At 50.7% G+C, this 17428-nt stretch overlaps 1 protein-coding gene across 1 annotated transcript in view; it reads left to right on the top strand.

Moving 5' to 3' along the window:
• FBN3 (fibrillin 3) overlaps positions 1-17428 on the top strand; it is an 87884-nt gene that overhangs the window by 66309 nt on the left and 4147 nt on the right. The window contains exons 42-55 of the mRNA XM_019550669.1: positions 894-959; positions 2218-2343; positions 2600-2719; positions 4071-4193; positions 4742-4873; positions 6404-6529; positions 8008-8214; positions 8811-8936; positions 10435-10557; positions 11225-11341; positions 11743-11871; positions 13148-13267; positions 14233-14464; positions 16869-17037. Coding sequence (XP_019406214.1) covers positions 894-959; positions 2218-2343; positions 2600-2719; positions 4071-4193; positions 4742-4873; positions 6404-6529; positions 8008-8214; positions 8811-8936; positions 10435-10557; positions 11225-11341; positions 11743-11871; positions 13148-13267; positions 14233-14464; positions 16869-17037 — 1916 coding nt within the window. The remainder of the gene's footprint in view (positions 1-893; positions 960-2217; positions 2344-2599; positions 2720-4070; positions 4194-4741; positions 4874-6403; positions 6530-8007; positions 8215-8810; positions 8937-10434; positions 10558-11224; positions 11342-11742; positions 11872-13147; positions 13268-14232; positions 14465-16868; positions 17038-17428) is intronic.

Genomic DNA, 17428 nt, shown 5'->3' with positions numbered 1-17428 from the left:
CACTGGTCAGGCCACAGCTGGAGTACTGCATCCAGTTCTGGGCGCCACACTTCAGGAGGGATGTGGACAACATTGAAAGGGTCCAGAGGAGGGCCACACACATGATTTGGGGACTACAGGGCAGACCCTACATTGAAAGACTGCGGGACTTGAACCTGTTCAGCCTTCACAAGAGAAGGCTGAGGGGAGACCTGGTGACTGTCTATAAACTCACTGGGGGGGGACCAGAAGGGTTTAGGGGAGATGCTGTTTCCCTTAGCACCCCCTGGCATGACAAGGAACAATGGACACAAGTTATTAGAGAGTAGATTTAGATCAGACATCTGCAAAAACTACTTCACAGTTAGGGTGGCTAGGAGCTGGAACCAACTTCCTAGGGAAGTGGTGCTGGCACCTACCCTGGGGGTCTTTAAGAAGAGGCTTGATGCCTACCTGGCTGGACTCATTTGAGTCCAGTCTTTTCTCCTGCCCAGGCAGGGGGTCGGACTTGAAGATCTACAAGGTCCCTTCCGACCCGACTTCTATGATTCTGTGACCCACTGGTCCCCCACAAATGTGATCCTTAACAATTTTCTCAAAGTTCTTGCCAAGGATAGAGGTGGCCAGCCTATAGGTACCTGGTTCCTCCTTCCTCCCCTTCTTGAAAATAGGGACCACACTGGCCCTTTTCCAATCCTCTGGGACCTGGCCAGAGCACCACAAGTGCTCAAACAGTTGTTCCAGCAGCTCTGCTATGACTCCAGCTAATTCCCTAAGCACCCTATGAGTTATCTTTGTACAAAGCCTTGTCACTAGCCCAGGCAGGGTTTCCCTAAGGGGCTCTGTGACGTGTATTCCAGCTGCAGCAGTTGGGAGCACTTTTTAGCACATCTCACTTTTCTCATTTTTCCCAGTTGCCTTTCAGGAGCTGTGTCCCTATGGCCATGGGGCCATTCCTGGCCCAGGCGATACCCGAGAAGGTAAGGCAAGATTTTTGTGAACATCATGGTGTAACAGGCCTTCCTGAGCTTCCTCATAGGTCTTTATTCCCCCTGCCTGTCAGCTGGGGTCTATTAAGTGCTCTGGCTCCTCAGTAGGTTACCGCCTTCATTTTGCCTTCCATGCTTTAGTTGGTAATCAGTTTAAATTTAGGAGGCAGCCCTCAGTTTAAATACTAGGTGTCTCTCCCCACTCTTGCGGCATCCTTAGCTGGCCCAGTAGTTGTTATGGTCCCATTTAAGCCCTTACTTGCCTGCCAGTTAAGTCCCCTAGGGCCATCTGTCTCACCAAATAAGGCCACCCAGATCTGAGCAGTTCCCCCAACTGAGGCTGCTCAGGGCTGCAGTCCTCCTTGAGTCTCTTACTGTAGGCCAGCATGCCAGGATTGTCGGGTCTTGGTGTATTCTGCTTTCCTCCCTTCTTGGCCTACTTACAGTAACCCCCTCCCACCCCCCAGTAGCTCTTCTAGAGTGCGATACGTGCTGCTATCAGCCCAAGGGGCTTCTGGTAGCCTGCTTGCACAAAGTCCCAAGGAGCCCACAGGGCTGTGAGCCCTCAACATGTAGTCATCAACCACTCTATTAAATGAGCCTCTTAACAGCAAAAGGGGCTTTTTTTCTTTGCATGCCCCTTTCTGGCTTGCAGGCTCCCTACCGACAGCCTGTAGCAGGCATCTGTTCCAGCCTGTAATCCCTGGGAGTGCAGAGGTTTACTAGGAGCTCCTCACCTGGGCCAGTCTTGTCCCTCTCCTGTTCTGGAGCTGAATTTATGTGCCCTAGGCCTAACTCTTTCTGTCGCCATTCAAAACAGTCCATTTAAAGGGCTAATAGGGTAAGGGCCCACTATTACACATGGGCCAAATGATGTAATGGACAAAATGTACCAGGGAGCAACATGCCTTTTGTTCCAGACCAAGAAGTAGTCAGGCTCATGTATTTTGTGTCGTGGACATGCTGAGTTCCTGCGCCAGGAGCTCTCTGTGCTTTCTGTGGGCTCAGGATCCTTCCTGTTGTACCTGGGGCACCTCACTCAGTTCTTACTCAATCCTTCCTGAAGCCAAATTCCCACTTACTTCAGTGAGCGAGGCCCCATAGTTTGCCCCACAATCCTTAGTCTGTAGCCATGGAGCCCTGTCTTCACAAGGGAGCTATTCTCAGCACCTGGATGCATTTAGTGCCAGTGTATGGAAAGCTACTAATGAATCAGGAATTTCAAAGTTTCTTTTGGTTTCCACTTCAGATGTGAATGAATGCTCTGAGAACCTGGGCATCTGCATAAATGGGGCATGTATTAACACTGATGGCTCTTTCCGCTGTGAGTGCCCCTTTGGGTATAACCTGGACTACACTGGAGTCAACTGTGTTGGTAAGTGCTTTCAGCTCAAACTAGAGGAGATCCTTTTGGAGGAGGCAGGAGCCACTGCATAATTGGGACAACCTGCTGCCTGCCTCATTCTGGCTTAGATGCTTCTAGCCATTGTTCTTGCCCTTAAATCCAAGGGGAATTTCTGACTCACCCACCCTGGCTTCTAGTCGAATATACTGGCTGCCAAAAGAGATGTCCCCCAGGGTCTCTTGTGACACAAGATCAAGCTTCTAATGCTGTTCCTGGCCTTCCTCAGACACAGATGAGTGCTCCATTGGTAACCCCTGTGGGAATGGGACCTGCAGCAACGTGGTAGGAGGCTTTGAATGCACCTGTGAGGAGGGATTTGAGCCAGGCCCCATGATGACATGTGAAGGTAACGTTCCTTGGGGGCCAGTGCATCTTGTTGGGTTTGCAAGCCTGCAGTGGAGCTAGTGCAACTGGCTGGGAGGGTGAGACATCCAGCACTGTAGTGAGGAGGGAAAGGTACTGAGCAGGCAGCAAGGTGCAGATTCACATGTATTCTCTCACCCTTCCCCTTCTACCCTCACAGTCTCTCCCATTTTTTCTCAGACCCTACCCTCCACCCCCATCCTCAACACGTGTTTGCATCAGAGTTGAATCTTTCACACTCTTGGATGCATGTTAGATCATTTCCCTGTGACAGGATGTGTCCCTGGAGCATCGACAGGTTAGGGGACAGGGTGTACACAGTGGAACCCATGGGAGAGGGCTTCTCTTGGTACTAAGGGTTATTGATCTCTGCTCCATACCCACTGTAAAGGCAGGAGAAACATATTGAGCTCTGGACTCCATTGCTAGAGAAGGATAGTGCAGTGATTATAGCATAGGATTAGAGCATGAGTGACCCGAACCACCCCAACCAAAGAACTGCTTTGCTGCAAACTTCCTGTGTGGTTCGGGGCAAGTCACTCGGGCTGCATGGAGCTCTTAGCCATGCCCTGCCATGCAGGCTGGTTGGGAGGTTCAGGGCATATACGGTTTTGAGGTGCTGAGATGCAGTAATGAAGGCCAGATAGCATGAACGGCGCATGCCCCCAGCAGCTGTGGGGGGAACAGGTACACTGATGGCAACAGGAGCACAGTGGTGGCAGGAGCCCGGTGGCAGTGAGTGAGAAGCTTCCACAGACGCCGCCAGCAGTGTTGGCAGTGGGGGGTGGCAAGCTCCGACCAGGGCTCAGTGACCACCCACAGGTGCTGCCGGCAGTGTCAGTGGTGCCTTTTTGCAGGGGGTGCACTGCCATGTGCAGGGGGTGTACGTGCACCCGAGTGCACGCCCTACGCATCGCCTCTGCCGCATAGCATCACTCTGCAAACAGAAAAGGGCCTGAGAGGCAACCAGACATATTGAGACAGTAAAGGGTTGGGATTCTTCCAAGAATTGGGTGCTGCGTGCTTCTTACCTACCGTGTGGAATAAGTCTGGTATTTCTTATCCCTGTGACAGTGCTGTGAAGACGTACCTGCCTTCTTCATTCCATGGCAGTGCTAGGGCCCGTGGTACCGCAGTAAGCTACTGGTACAATAGCAGTGTGTGTCAAGCCATTATAACAGGGAGCAATCACCACTCTCTCCCCAGGGACAACACGGCCTAGAATAGCCATAGAGATATACAGGGTATAACCAGCAATGCAACGTCTGCTAGAGGAACTAACTGGTCCCTCTGCAGTGTGGGGGTCAGATTCACTCTCCTCCTTCTGACTTCAGACATCAACGAATGTGTGCTGAACCCCCTGCTCTGTGCCTTCCGCTGTATCAACACCTTTGGCTCCTATGAGTGCACCTGTCCCTCTGGATATGCCCTCCGGGAAGACAGGAGAATGTGCAAAGGTAAAGGCCAGTTTTGCTAAGGAGTTTCCAGCCCCTTCCACAGCCTTTTGCCCTTAACCAGCTTCACTTGCCCTTGTGGAGCACTGTTGCCCCTACCCTCCTTGCCCCATCCTCCTCTTCCCATTCAGACTTCATGTTTGCAGCACCTGTTCCTGTCATGCCCTTTCGTGTTTTTAGCTGAAGAGCAAAGGAGCATATTGTGCTGCCCCACAAAGCAGCCTGCAGCACTGGAGCTAGACTTCCTTGTAGGAAAGAGTCGGTCAAACAGAGCAGGACACTGGGATTCTGCTCCTGGCTCTGTCACCAGATCAAATCGTGTCACCTTTCTGTGCTGCAGTGCTGGCAACCATCCCCCTTATTGCACGCACCTCCCTGGGGGTAATGAACTGCTGTCTGTGGAGCACTGTGGCTGGAGCCAAAGGGCCCTCTCAGTGTGAGACCAAGTAATTTTATACAAGGTGGGGTCCAGAAGTCTCACTCAATGTTGGGCCAAAGTGTTTCATGCAGGATGGAAGCAAGCGCCCTCAACAGTGTGGTCTTGATTGTAGATCTGGATGAGTGCGCTGAGGGCCTCCATGACTGTGAGTCTCGAGGAATGGTGTGCAAGAACCTCATCGGTACCTTCATGTGCATCTGTCCACCAGGGATGCAGCGCAGGCCTGATGGAGAAAGCTGCACAGGTATCAGTCATCTATAGGGGGCATTTGCCACAGTGGCCAATATCCATCCACCTCCAGGCAGATAGCTGTCTGTCCAGCCCTGCCCCTGGGTATCCATTGGTCCCACTTTCTCCCTGTGTCCAGCTGTCAGTCTGAAGTTGCCTAGAGCCCAAATACAAGCTTCTTCTGTTGTATCAGTACCCGAAGGCCCAGCTTATGATCAGGGCCCCGCTGTGCTGTGCTTAGCTTCACTTGATCATGGCCTTTCTCCTTGCCCTCACCTGCAGCCTCCTCTGCAAAGAGCTGAATTTAGACGTGTCCCCCTATTGTTTTACACTAGAACTTGCTGGCCAATCCTAGCCCACCCCAAGAGCTCCTGGACTTGTACGAAGAGAACACATGTCTACCTTAAGGGAAGCTGAGGTTTACTTCAGCCTACATAAATAGCCAAAGAAACTGCATCAACTCCAACCCTTCCCAAATTTTTGAAACAAGGGCAGGATAGGGAGAGGGTGAGGGAGTAGCTCTGAAACACTGCAGTCAGCCAACCCACCGGTGGAAATCTGGGACATGCTGGTGCACATTACAGTTCCCCTAAGCTTGTCCTGCTTTGCTCCAGTGGTGTTGCAGCTCTGTCACACTGAACATAAAAGCATAAGAATTGCTATTTACCGGGGCAGAACACAGGTCCGTGTTGCCCGCTATCCTGTGTCACCTAGTGGCAGATAGTGGATGCTGAAAGGGGGAGCGAACTTGGTATGACCAGGGGGGTTTTTTTTCCACTGTTCTTCTCTTTTGCAGCCTCCAGCATTTAAGGTCTAGGAAGTTCTGATTCAGAGACTGTGCCCCAACCCCTCCCTCGCTCAATATCTCCATGCCCCTTTCCTCCAATAATATGCCCAGTCCCTTTTTGAATCTGGCTAAACTGTCCACTTCCACAATATCTGGTGACAACAAGTTCCACACTTTAATTACATGAAGTGAGAAAAGGAACTTCATTTTTGGTAGTTTTAAACTTACTACCTACTAGTTTCATTTTGTGACCCCCAAGTTTTTGTGCTGAGAGAGAGTAGAATAGAAGAAATCCCTATTTACTGTCTCTTTGCCATTTTAGTGTTTTGTAAACCCTTATGTGCCACCGCAAGTGTCTCTTTTCTAAACTGAACAGCCCAACCTCTTTAGTCTCTCCTCATCTGGAAGCCCCTCCATACCACTAATCATCCTTGTTGCCCTTCTCTGTACTTTGTCGTTTGAGGGGAGGGGACCAGAAGTGGGCACAGTATTCAAGGTGTGGATTTATCAAGGGGCGTGCTGATATTTTCAGTTTTGTTAACAGTTCCCTTCTTAATAATCCCTAACATTTTGTTTTATATTTTGACAGCTGATGAGAACTGAGCTGAGGTTTTTAGCCCGCTGTTTACAATGACTCCTAGATCTATTTCCTGTGTAGTAACAGCTCATGAAAGCACATCTTGTGCTTAGGGACCTGCTTCAGTAGTGGCTTGTGTCCATGTGAGTCACCGTGCCCTTCTTTGGTTCTGTTCCTCCTAGATGAGAACGAATGTCGTACCAAGCCAGGGATCTGTCCCAATGGCCGCTGCGTTAACACCGTGGGCAGCTATCGGTGCGACTGCAACGAAGGCTTCCAAGTCAGCCCCTCTGGCACTGAGTGCATTGGTAATTACCGCAACCAGCTGTATCAAGCCTGGACCAGGTCTGAAGTGGGCAGCAGGTTGTTCTTGTTGTATTCTCCCTAATCTCCTTTTGAGAGACTTGTATCAGCTGGAAGAGTCCCACAGCAGCCTAGTCCTGTTCCTCTGAGCAAGCCTGGAGACTCAGAGCTGGCAAAAGAGGAGTAAATATGCTGGGAGTGGGGGTCTCCAGCACAGAACTGCTGTTCAGATTTGCCAGCGAATTGCTCTGCCTACTCAGCAGTCTTTGATACTGAGCCAGGGGGCTTAATGCCCCCTTGCTAGACAGCATGCTTCAGTGGGGCTTCTCAATCAGGGTTCTAGATCCTGAGATGCTGCGAAGCCCTTGAGGAGATCCATGGCACCCAGCCCACGTGTGAGGAGCAAAATGCTCTCATCCCCATGTCTCTCACCCCACACCTGCTGCAGTGCCTTGCAGACCAGTGGCATCCCCAGCTGCGTCTCTGGGGACACATCTGTGCTGCATGCCCCCACACTCCAAGCTGGACACGGGGCAGGTGGGCAGACACATCAACAGGGCCACATTTTTCAGCCTAGCTTGCTCCCATAGCCTCTCCTACCTTCCTAGGACCCCTGGGAAGGGCTATGAGGCAGACACCTCTGGTTGCCAGCTTCCATGACCCCAAGGGAGCAGCCTGAGCCTCAGCCTCAGAGATCACACTTACTCCCTAGAGATGGGGTGGGGGTCGGGGGGAGCGCGGGGAGGCAATGGAAAGAGCTGGGCACAGTAGGGTGAGGTCCTATACCCATTGCCCTCCCCTGACACCAGCTAGATCAGTGTTTTCCAACCTGCAGAGCCTCAAGGCAACCCCCAGGACTTGTCGGTATTTAGATTCTAGCTCACTAAATCTCAGCCAGCATCCCAAGGTGCTGCTAAATTTAGAAGAGTTATAGAGGGATGCCTTGAGACTTAAAAAGTTGAGAAGCACTAGATTAGGCAGTGCGGAGACATGGAGTTTGTTCAGGGAAGAGCAAGAGAAGGGCTGTGGACCTGGGGGGACAGAGTAACACGATGAAATTTGCTGGGTCGGGCAGGAGGCATGAAAGCAGGGTGCATGCACCTGTGGGATGAGCACTGAGGACAGATTGTGGAACCGCTAGTCATGTTGATAAGACAGGAAGGGCCTGGGGTCTTCAGGTTAAGTTGGGCCAAGCACTAGAAATCTGCAGAGGGCAGTCCTGGCCTGGCCCCAGGAGAGCACGTGAAGGGTCTGCTAGGTCTTTTAAGAGAGGCTTGCCAATATCACCTGAAGAGCAGAGCTGCTGTCACATCCCATCTCCAGCTGTGGGTCTTAAAAACAGTCATGTCCCCAGGCCCTCCTGCTTGCAGAAAGGCCAGGGTTTTCCCTCCGGCCAGTACATTTGCTGGACTCTGGCTGCCTTGTCATGTCCAGTACTGGCATTGTCTCCGTTACTACTTTTCTCTCCCTCTCTCTTTCCCAGACACCCGCCAGGGTTTCTGCTTCACTGAAGTGCTGCAGACTATGTGCCAGATGTCCTCCACCAACCGCAACCTGGCTACCAAGTCTGAGTGCTGCTGCAATGGTGGACGTGGCTGGGGAACTCAGTGTGAACTCTGCCCTCTCCCAGGCACTACCCAATACAAGAAGATGTGTCCACATGGACCTGGGTACTCCACTGATGGGCAAGGTGAGTGCCAGGCTGCATACGCTGGTCTGGGGAATGAAGCCAGAGACTTGCAGTGCAGGGCTTGCTTCTGACGGCACCCAGGGATCCAAATCACCCTGAAGAGGATGGGGAGGGGGTCAGGGCATGGATACAAGAAGGGCACACCAGCTGGAGGAGGCTGCATCGTCAAGGTGAAGGTGCTACACATCCCCTGCACACCGAGGTGCTGAGGGACATGATTATTTTTATTATTATTATTATCCAAGGGCAGTGGTGCTCACTCCTACCCTGGGGGTCTTCAAAAGAAGGCTGGACAGTCACCTAGCCAGGGTCGTTTGACCCCAGCATCCTTTCCTGCCCATGGCAGGGGGTTGGACTTGATGATCTGCTTAGGTCTCTTCCGATCCTACCAGCTCTGAAACTATTTCCCCCATGTCAGTGTCCTCAGTGCTGCCTCTGAGGCAGTGCGTCTTCATTCTGCCCCCTGCCCTGGGCTGTAACTAACCCCCATGGTCCATGGCGGGCAGAGGCTGAACTACCTTGTAGCAGCACTGGTCTTAGCGCAGACCCAGCAGGCTGCAGAGCCATTGCTTTAACGAGTTACTCGCTCCTTCCAGATATTGATGAGTGCAAGGTGCTGCCTAATCTCTGCAAAAACGGACAGTGCATCAACAGCATCGGCTCCTTCCGCTGCCATTGCAAGCTGGGCTACACCACAGACATCACAGGCACAGCTTGCACAGGTATGTCACAGAAGTGAGCCTCATCCTAGAGCCTCAGCTCTGACCTCACTACTTGGGGCATGGGGGTATCTGTTCAGCCCCCACTCCTCCTCCTCCCTATGGGTGGAAAAGATCACCTGGGCTTGGATCCTGCAGTTTTCCCCTCCTGCAGTGCCGTGGGTTAGTGCTGACCAGAGCCTGACAACTGTGCTTCTACACGCATGTACTCATACAGACACTGAGCCAACACAAAGGACCTCCCAGCCCACAGTTCATTGAGAGTGAAGGTCAAGGGCATGCTACCTCTGTCACACATGCAGTTTAACCCCTTATTCCCTGAGCTATGCTTCCGTCTGCCTTGCACACTTTTAGGCTGTTTTGCCTAAAATAAAGAAAGTTGTCCAACAGTAACATTCTCCCTCCCTCTTCTTCTCCAAGACCCAGCCTCCCACTTTACCCAAATGAGTTCACTTAGACTGCAGGGAATCGGATCCAGGAGCCACTGGGAAGGTTGTTCCCGGCATCCAAACCCTTAACTCTGAGGGATGCTGTCTCATGTGCCCTGCTGCCCAGCAGTGTAAGCTGAGCTGGAGTCCTGGGAAGCTTGACTGCAAGATCAAAGCCATCACCTCATACTCCAGCCAGAAAAACATGAGAAGTTATTGCTAAGGCCAAGGTGGTGTCATGATTTCCTTGCTGCTACCACTGCCTGCCAGCAAGCTGCTGCTTCCTCCAGCGGCAGTTTCCAGACGGTGTCCAAGGGCAGCTCAATGAGCTGTGGATTGCAGAGCACGTAGGCATGGATTACACAATGTCCCTGACATAGGTGGGCAAAGCTGCCCAAATTTGGGAGCCAGGATCCGTGATGGTCATGAGACAAAAATAGAAGAAATGCCCACAATAGTAGTGATAGTAACCATCCTGTCCCTCTCTAACTTCTGTCTCTGTCCAGCTTAAGCACTGTTCAGCCTGGTCTTGGGACAGTGGGCTTGGCTGGGCAGTGAGAAGATGTCTAGCATGTCCAAATGAGTATGCTTCATGTATAGTTATGTACCCACAGCTCAGAGCTCCCCACTGCCTCCGAACAGCACGGAGGTGAAACAACCCTGTGCCGGCAGAGGGCAGGCAGCTGTAAGGTGGTCCCCTTCCTATAGGGCACTAGCCGCGTGTACCTGGATGAGGATTACCTACCACACACTAACTGGTGAGGGGCTGGGCTTGTGCTTAGCGTGACACAGCAAGGCCTCATATCTCCACATCCCATAACAGCTCCTACTCTCTTGGCTGTCTCTCTCTCTCATGTCTCACTCTCATCACTCACATCCTTCCAACCAACAGAACCCCTTATACAAAATTTTATTACTCAAACCATTATCCCAGAGGGTCAGAGATCTCTCACAAAGGAGTTGATTAATTGCACAGAAGTTTCTATTTGATGAGATCCCTCATGTTTTCTATCAGGGCTTGGCACGGCTCATCCCCAGGTCATGCTGATATGCCCTGTTCCTCTTGCGTTTAGATATGGATGAGTGTAACCAGTCGCCTAAGCCATGTAACTTCATCTGCAAGAATACCGAGGGAAGCTATCAGTGCTCCTGCCCCAGAGGGTACATCCTACATGAAGATGGGAAGACGTGCAAAGGTACCCACCCGGTGACAAGGAGATAGCAGAGGGAGGAAGCCGTACCCCTGAGTCACAGTCCTTGCTTCCATGCAGCCTCATGGCTCAAAGCCAGATCTGACAAAAGTGAATTGACAGGGGTGTGCATGAGAGTGTGCACAGCAAACTCCTGACCCTGCTGACATCAATGGGAACCTTTTCATTGGGTTTCATGGGTTAGACTTCGACCCCCTGTACTGTCGCTGCAGGTCTGCTATGAATAAATAAACCCAGGGATATCCCAAGGTTTTGAGCGGGTAAGGCTCCACTCAGCTCTCACATGTCACAGTAGCTGTTGTGCTGCTGGACTGTCTTTACCCAGCTCTCAGGACGGTAGTGCGTCCTCCTCAGGGTGACTAGGGGAGACTGAGGTTTGTGCTACGGAGCCAGAAGTAAATGTTTCTATCAGAAAGTGGCCAGTCTCAGTGGCCTCTGAGATGTGGCCAGAGCAGCCTGCATTAATGCAGGGTCAGGTGGCACGCAAGGATTGCTGCACACTTGTATTTCTTACACAAGAGCCAGTCCCTGCCACTCTGGCTTTCTCTACCAATATGTTGTGTATGCTTCAGTGGCAACCCAATTGCTATATGTACAGGGGAAGTAGAAAGAGATAAATAAGAGGCACGTGGCCTTATGTTTGATACCTTAGACTTGGATGAATGTTCCACCAAGCAGCACAACTGTCAGTTCCTGTGTGTGAACACCATTGGCGGATTCAACTGCAAATGCCCTCCTGGATTCACCCAGCACCATTCATCCTGCATTGGTGAGTAAGGCCTTTCCCTCTGTGCCAGGCAACTCTGGCAACCACCTTCCCCCTAGGCCCCCCAACCTCACCCCAACACCGATGCAGCCTCTAGTTTAGCTGGGCTAATGTTAGCGTCAAGGGGAACCTGAAAATAGCTGCTTCCAGCTCCCTGCTCTGACTAGAGTCCAGCCCAATATCTCCACAAACTCTTCACTGGACTGCTGCTATCCTGTTCTTCTTCTGTTTCTCTCATCTCAAGTCTATGCATTTTTTTCTCTCCACTAAAGAGACCATATTCAGCAGCGTAGTACCAGAACAGCCAAAATCATAGGAAAGCCTCTCCAGAAAGTATGTCTTTAAGTGACAAGAAACACGAGTTTCAGGCTAATCGGTCACAAAATGCTATTGGGGTTTTCCAGACAATAATGAATGCACTTCCCAGCCTGCCCTGTGTGGAGCTAAAGGACAGTGTCTGAACACACCAGGAAGCTACAACTGCGAGTGTCAGAAAGGATTTTCCCTCGACAGCTCTGGTGTCAACTGTGAAGGTACTTGTTATCCACTCTTCTTTGAAACACTCCTTCCTCACTGTCCAGAGAAGCATCCCTAGTGCACTTACTCTTCTTGCTTTGTCTAAATTCAAGCAGTACGGACTAACCTGGATTTCTGGATGCTCTTCAGTACAAAGCTATGGTCTCTAAGAAAGGTTAAAAATCACTCTGTGCAGCCAGAAGGGTTGGTCGTTACCTGGTATTAGTATGCCGTCCCAGAGAGATACTGCCACTAGCTATTGCAGCCCTTAGCATATGGAATCTCGTGCTAGGCAAAAACCGCTACACAAAACACTCTCTAAGTGGGGAAGAAAAGCCAGTCTTCATCCTATGCAGGGTGCAGCAATGCAGAGCAGATAGCCCCCACCAACTCAGGCAGTCATTCCTCACTGTCCCAAGAGAAAGGATGCACCTCCAAGCCCATAGCATGGCCTTAGGCAGGGGCTTTTGCTAGGGCCCCAAACCTGAGAGCCTCTGACGGGGGCTTTCCTGCCCCTGCTCACTCTTCAGATTCTTGAGTTGGGGTAGGATTAGCCTGAACATCAGTCATAGTAAGGTCTGTGCTCAGGGCCATAGCTTATGATGAAATAAAACCAGAATCTCAGCTTTCAGGATAGAGCTATGGATGCAAAGTAGACCTAGGAAATATGAACCAAAGGCAACCGTTCCCTTCCTGAGTCTGCAGAGACCCTGAGCATGTAGTTCTGAGAACAAAGGAACTTCCTTAACTCTGAAACATGCTGCTTTGCAATGACTCCCTCCATGCCTTTTCTCCACCACCACCACCACCCCATCATGCTGCTGGCAGGGATCCCAAATTCAGCAATGGGCTGAGGAGCCTTACCTCCTCCAGGACAGATGGACACTGCTGCTAATAGAAATTAGTGGTCAATGGAGGTGGAGTAGGCTCAGATTGTCCAGACAGGACTGAGATTGATACCGTGGTAGTACTCTTCTAGACCAGGAAACCACTCCTGTATAGTTTGGCCATCCCAGGCAGAGGCAGGCCATGGGCTCCAGACCATGCAAGTAGGCCCTGCTGGCTGTTCTGAAAGGTTGAGCTGTGAACACTGATGGTGACAGATCATGCTGGGGCCTGACTGGGGATCTGCCAAATAGCTCTGACATTACACTCTTCAATGATCCAGGACGTAGTATGGATACAGGAAAACTGAGCTGTCCCAGAGCCCTGTGCAAGCAGGCTCTCCATGTGTCTGCACGCTGCTGCTTCCTCGCTGGTTGTATGAGCCATTTGTATTGTTTGTGCTCTTAGATGTGGATGAGTGTGATGGGAACCATCGTTGCCAGCATGGCTGCCAGAATGTACTGGGAGGCTATCGCTGTGGCTGTCCCCAGGGTTACGTGCAACATTACCAGTGGAACCAGTGTGTAGGTGAGTGTGGGACCAAGGCTGCTGGTGGAGGGAGCTGCCACAGCAGACAGCATAATAACTGGGGGATGGACTGACCCCTGCTAAGCTGTTCCCCACCTTGGCAGGTCAGCAACTCCCTGGCGTTTGTCTTTAACTGATGCAGGACATTGGGTTCAGAATTGCATCCTCCCTGCAAACCTAGCCTTGGGCACTGCGCTGCCCAAGAGAACCTAAGGCTGGATTAAAGAGAGATCGCACTCTTTGTTTGGGACATATACCCAGCTGGGGTATCCCAAGCCAAAACTGGGCTGCCTGGGCCAAGTCCCTAACGGTCTCTGCAGCAGGTACCCACAGACAGGGCTGGTTTGCAAAGGGTGCTGAGATCTTGCTGCTCCTACAAACACCAACTGCAGCGCCAGGCAGGCCATTTTTTTTAGATGCTTAAGTTTATGATTTGGCCTCTGTCATGGGTTCCCCAGAGGAGCACTTGCTTAGGACTCAGCTTTCCACAGTTTCTGGGTGCCTCTTGAAGCCAGCCCAGGCATAGCTTCTGGCTCCCTAGGCTCTGAGACCTGGCATTTGGACACCCTGGTTATATGTGACTCCCTCAAAAAGCTACCTCAAAACATGATTAACCCCTTCTCTCCCCATACACAAGCTAATGAGGGAAATATCATTGTAATATAAGCAGATTCAACCCCAAAATGTTCAAACACTGCAATACATCCGCACATGCAACAGAGCTGGCCTTCACCTCTCCTTTCTCCCCACAACAAGGAGGACCTGGAATGGGAAGCAGCTGCCTATGCCGGCCAAAGGCCGCAGCTACAACTCATTAGTCTCATTGGCTATTGTGGGCTGTGAGCACAGCAGCCAGAGCAGTAGCCCAAAAACAGAGTACTATGGCAATGTGTCCCCCTGTGCCCTCCCCTCCTACTCTGCTGCACCCAGAAAGGTTGATTGATTCTGCTGTGTCCTTCTTCCAGATGAAAACGAGTGCTCCAGCCCCACAGTCTGTGGCTCTGCCTCTTGCTACAACACCCTGGGCAGCTTCAAGTGCATCTGTCCTTCTGGGTTCGACTTTGACCAGGCCTTTGGTGGGTGCCAGGATGTGGATGAGTGCTCAGCTGGGAGCAGTCCCTGCAGCTATGGGTGCTCAAACACTGATGGGGGCTACTTGTGTGGCTGCCCTGGAGGATACTTCCGAGCTGGACAAGGGTGAGTTGCTGTGTTGGGTCAGGGCCCTTGTGAAATGTCAGCTTCCACCAGCTCTGCCCCGACAGCCTTGAATATTGCCCACGGTATTCCAGATTCTTCCCAGTGCCTTGTACAATAGCATTAATAGTCCTGTATCTCGTCTGGAAATATTCCCTCAGTGAATTCTAGGATCACATTTACCTTTTTCAGGGCTACATCAGAAAACCTTTTAATCCTCCCGTGATCCACTGATACAGACAGGTCTTTCTCCTGTGCATTCATTTCCAACTGATGAGCTATGAGCATAAATTACTGTTATTAGTCCCTAAGTGCACTTTGTACAATTGCATTTCATCCCACATCTATTACCCTGGTGGCCCAGGCCATCCAGTTCTTCCTGCATATTTCATACCTTCTCTGACAGTAATTCATAACTTTGTGTTATTACGTATTTTCATGAGCACACTTCTACCTTTTGGCCAAAGCCAGTAATGAAAGTATTAAGGAGACCATTTTCACCGTCCCTTCAGCCCAACAGTCCCACTTTCAGCACAGTCTGTTGGTTTCTTCCTTTGCCTAGACCCCCCCCAACAATCCTTGCACTAATCCCAATCAGCTTCTCTAGCTTTACTACTCATTTCCCAGGAGCACAGGGGCACATATCAAACACTGCACTGAAGTCCAGATAAACTAGGTTTCTCTTCTCTAGAAAATCATCTGTCATATTAAAGAAAGGTATTAAGTGAGCCTGGCATGATCTACCTTCACTAGCCCCTGCTAGTGCCCATTGACTGTTCTGTGCGTGCCACCAAAACTGGTGGCATGACTTTTTTCATCATTTAGGCATCCAAATGTAATCACCTGCCTGGTATTTTTGGTTGTCTTAAGTAGCTCTTCATGGGTAGACAGTTAGGCACAACTACATTGTTTCACAGACTGGGCACAAACAGAAGCAGCTGGGCCCCTACGTGTACTCATAGCAACCTTAGATGCCCAGAAACGGAGTCAGCCAGATCAGTGACATCAGTTCAGGAATGGCAAGAAGCTTCATGTGTGTGTGTGTTCACGTCTGTCTGTACCTTCTTCTGCCCAGCAAATGGCAGGCCTAGGTTTTAGCCTTCCTCCCCTCAGAGGGGTTTGAATCAAGGCCAGTCTTGCCTCCCAGCACAGGACTCCAACCATCACACCGCAGATCAGCCATTATTCACTTCTCTCTCCAATGCTCCTTTTGAAGCTGAGCCACTAACACGGCCGGGGAAAAAAGGGTGCAGGGCAATGCCAGAGGCAGCTTCCACCTCACTGATAGCAAAGGCCCCAGCTAGACCCCAAGGCCCTGTCCCTTATAGGTAAGTAGCCACCTCACTGAGACACAGACCTTCCGACTTGCTGCTTTCCTCCTGGCCCTGTACAGAGATCAGCCACAGTGATTTGTGGGGAAAAGCACTTACTGTCATTTTATTTCCAGAATGTATGACCAGTCTGCAGAGGTGGGTCCATGTGGGGCCCACCGGTGCAGTTGCACCCCCCTTTGATTCTTGGTCCACCCACAACTTTAAAACCAACTGCCTGGCAGTGTCGGCAGCATTTCTATTCTGGCAGTAGTGAGGGAGTCACTTGACTTTGTGGGTCATTATAAGTTGACTAACCCCTTCTAAACTCTTCACTCCACACATGTTAATGACCCTCTCTCCATGTGAATGGTCGTGATGTTCCACTAGTTAATCTTTTTTTTTTTCCTGCCATTCTTCTGTCTGCTAGTGCCTGCTGGTAATGAAGCTCCCTGTAGCCTTTTTAGCTTTAGCTAGAAGTGTTAACTCAAGGGAACATTAACTCACGTTAACTTTCAGTGAAGCATTGGATGCACTGTCAAGATGCTCTAGAAACCTAGATTTGTTTTAGGAATCTGAAAGAGATGCATGTGTAATTCTAATGACTACACCACTAAAGAAACAACATCTTTTGATTCTTTTCACCTAGTTATACATGATGATTTCGTAAATTAATGCACATTCTAATAAAGTTGTATTTGTTTTTGCTTTGTTCTTAAACTGAATAATATGGCCCTAGGTCCCTAGCATATTAGTAAATCTCCTAGTTTCTTTTCAACTAGAGAAAGATATATATTGTGTTATATGTGATGATGCGCCACATGGTCTGCACAGCCCTTTTCAAAATCCCCGCTGTGCCCATACCAGTCTGAGCATCAGCATGTGCAGGGCAAATGCCCAGGAATAATGCCAACCTATACATAAGTGGCATTTGAAGGATTTAGATGACCACGTTGACAACTGAACCTATTGTCTTGGTGTCCAGAAAAGAACAGACTGCCGTATCCAGTGTGAACAATACCATGTGTTTGTTCCAAGTGCTTATTCCTGTGTTCTGGGAATGAATCCTGTTGCTTTCTTTCCACTTCTGGCACCAGGCACTGTATTTCTGGACTTGGCTTTGGCAAAGGCCCCTACCTCCCTGCCCCACAGGAGGAAGATGAGGACAACTTGCTCTCTCCTGAGACTTGCTACGAGTGTAAGATAAATGGCTACCCCAAGAGGGGCCGACAACGGCGCAGTATCAATGGGACTGAGAGGCACCAGGTAAGGTTTTCCCCTCTGGATGGCTTAGACCTGAGGTGTCAAAGACATAACCTGTAGACTGAATCTGGCCTGCCAAGGCCTATCATCTAGTCCGGGATGGGCAAAATACAGCCCGCAGGCCACATCCAACCCACCAGGCCATTCTATCCGGCCCACGGGACCCCTCCAAAAAACAATAATTACTAGCCTGTGGTTGCCCTTCTGAAAGCCACTGGGTGGTGGGCTTTCAGAGGTTGCGCGCCATTGGACCAGGCAGGCTCTGGGCTTCCACCTCCAAGCTGGGAGCCCCATGTAGAGGCACTGAGCCTGGTGGTGCATGACTGTACAGCTGGTGAGTGGGGAGGAGAGCTCCTGCCTGCAGAGGGGGTGGGGGTGGGGTTTGTGGGTGGAT

This window comes from Crocodylus porosus, unplaced genomic scaffold (assembly GCF_001723895.1).
Source record: "Crocodylus porosus isolate Cpor-Errol unplaced genomic scaffold, CroPor_comp1, whole genome shotgun sequence".
NCBI lineage: Eukaryota > Metazoa > Chordata > Crocodylia > Crocodylidae > Crocodylus > Crocodylus porosus.
The sequence above is the reverse complement of the archived record's forward strand: the minus strand, read 5'-3'. Positions and strand labels throughout refer to the sequence as shown.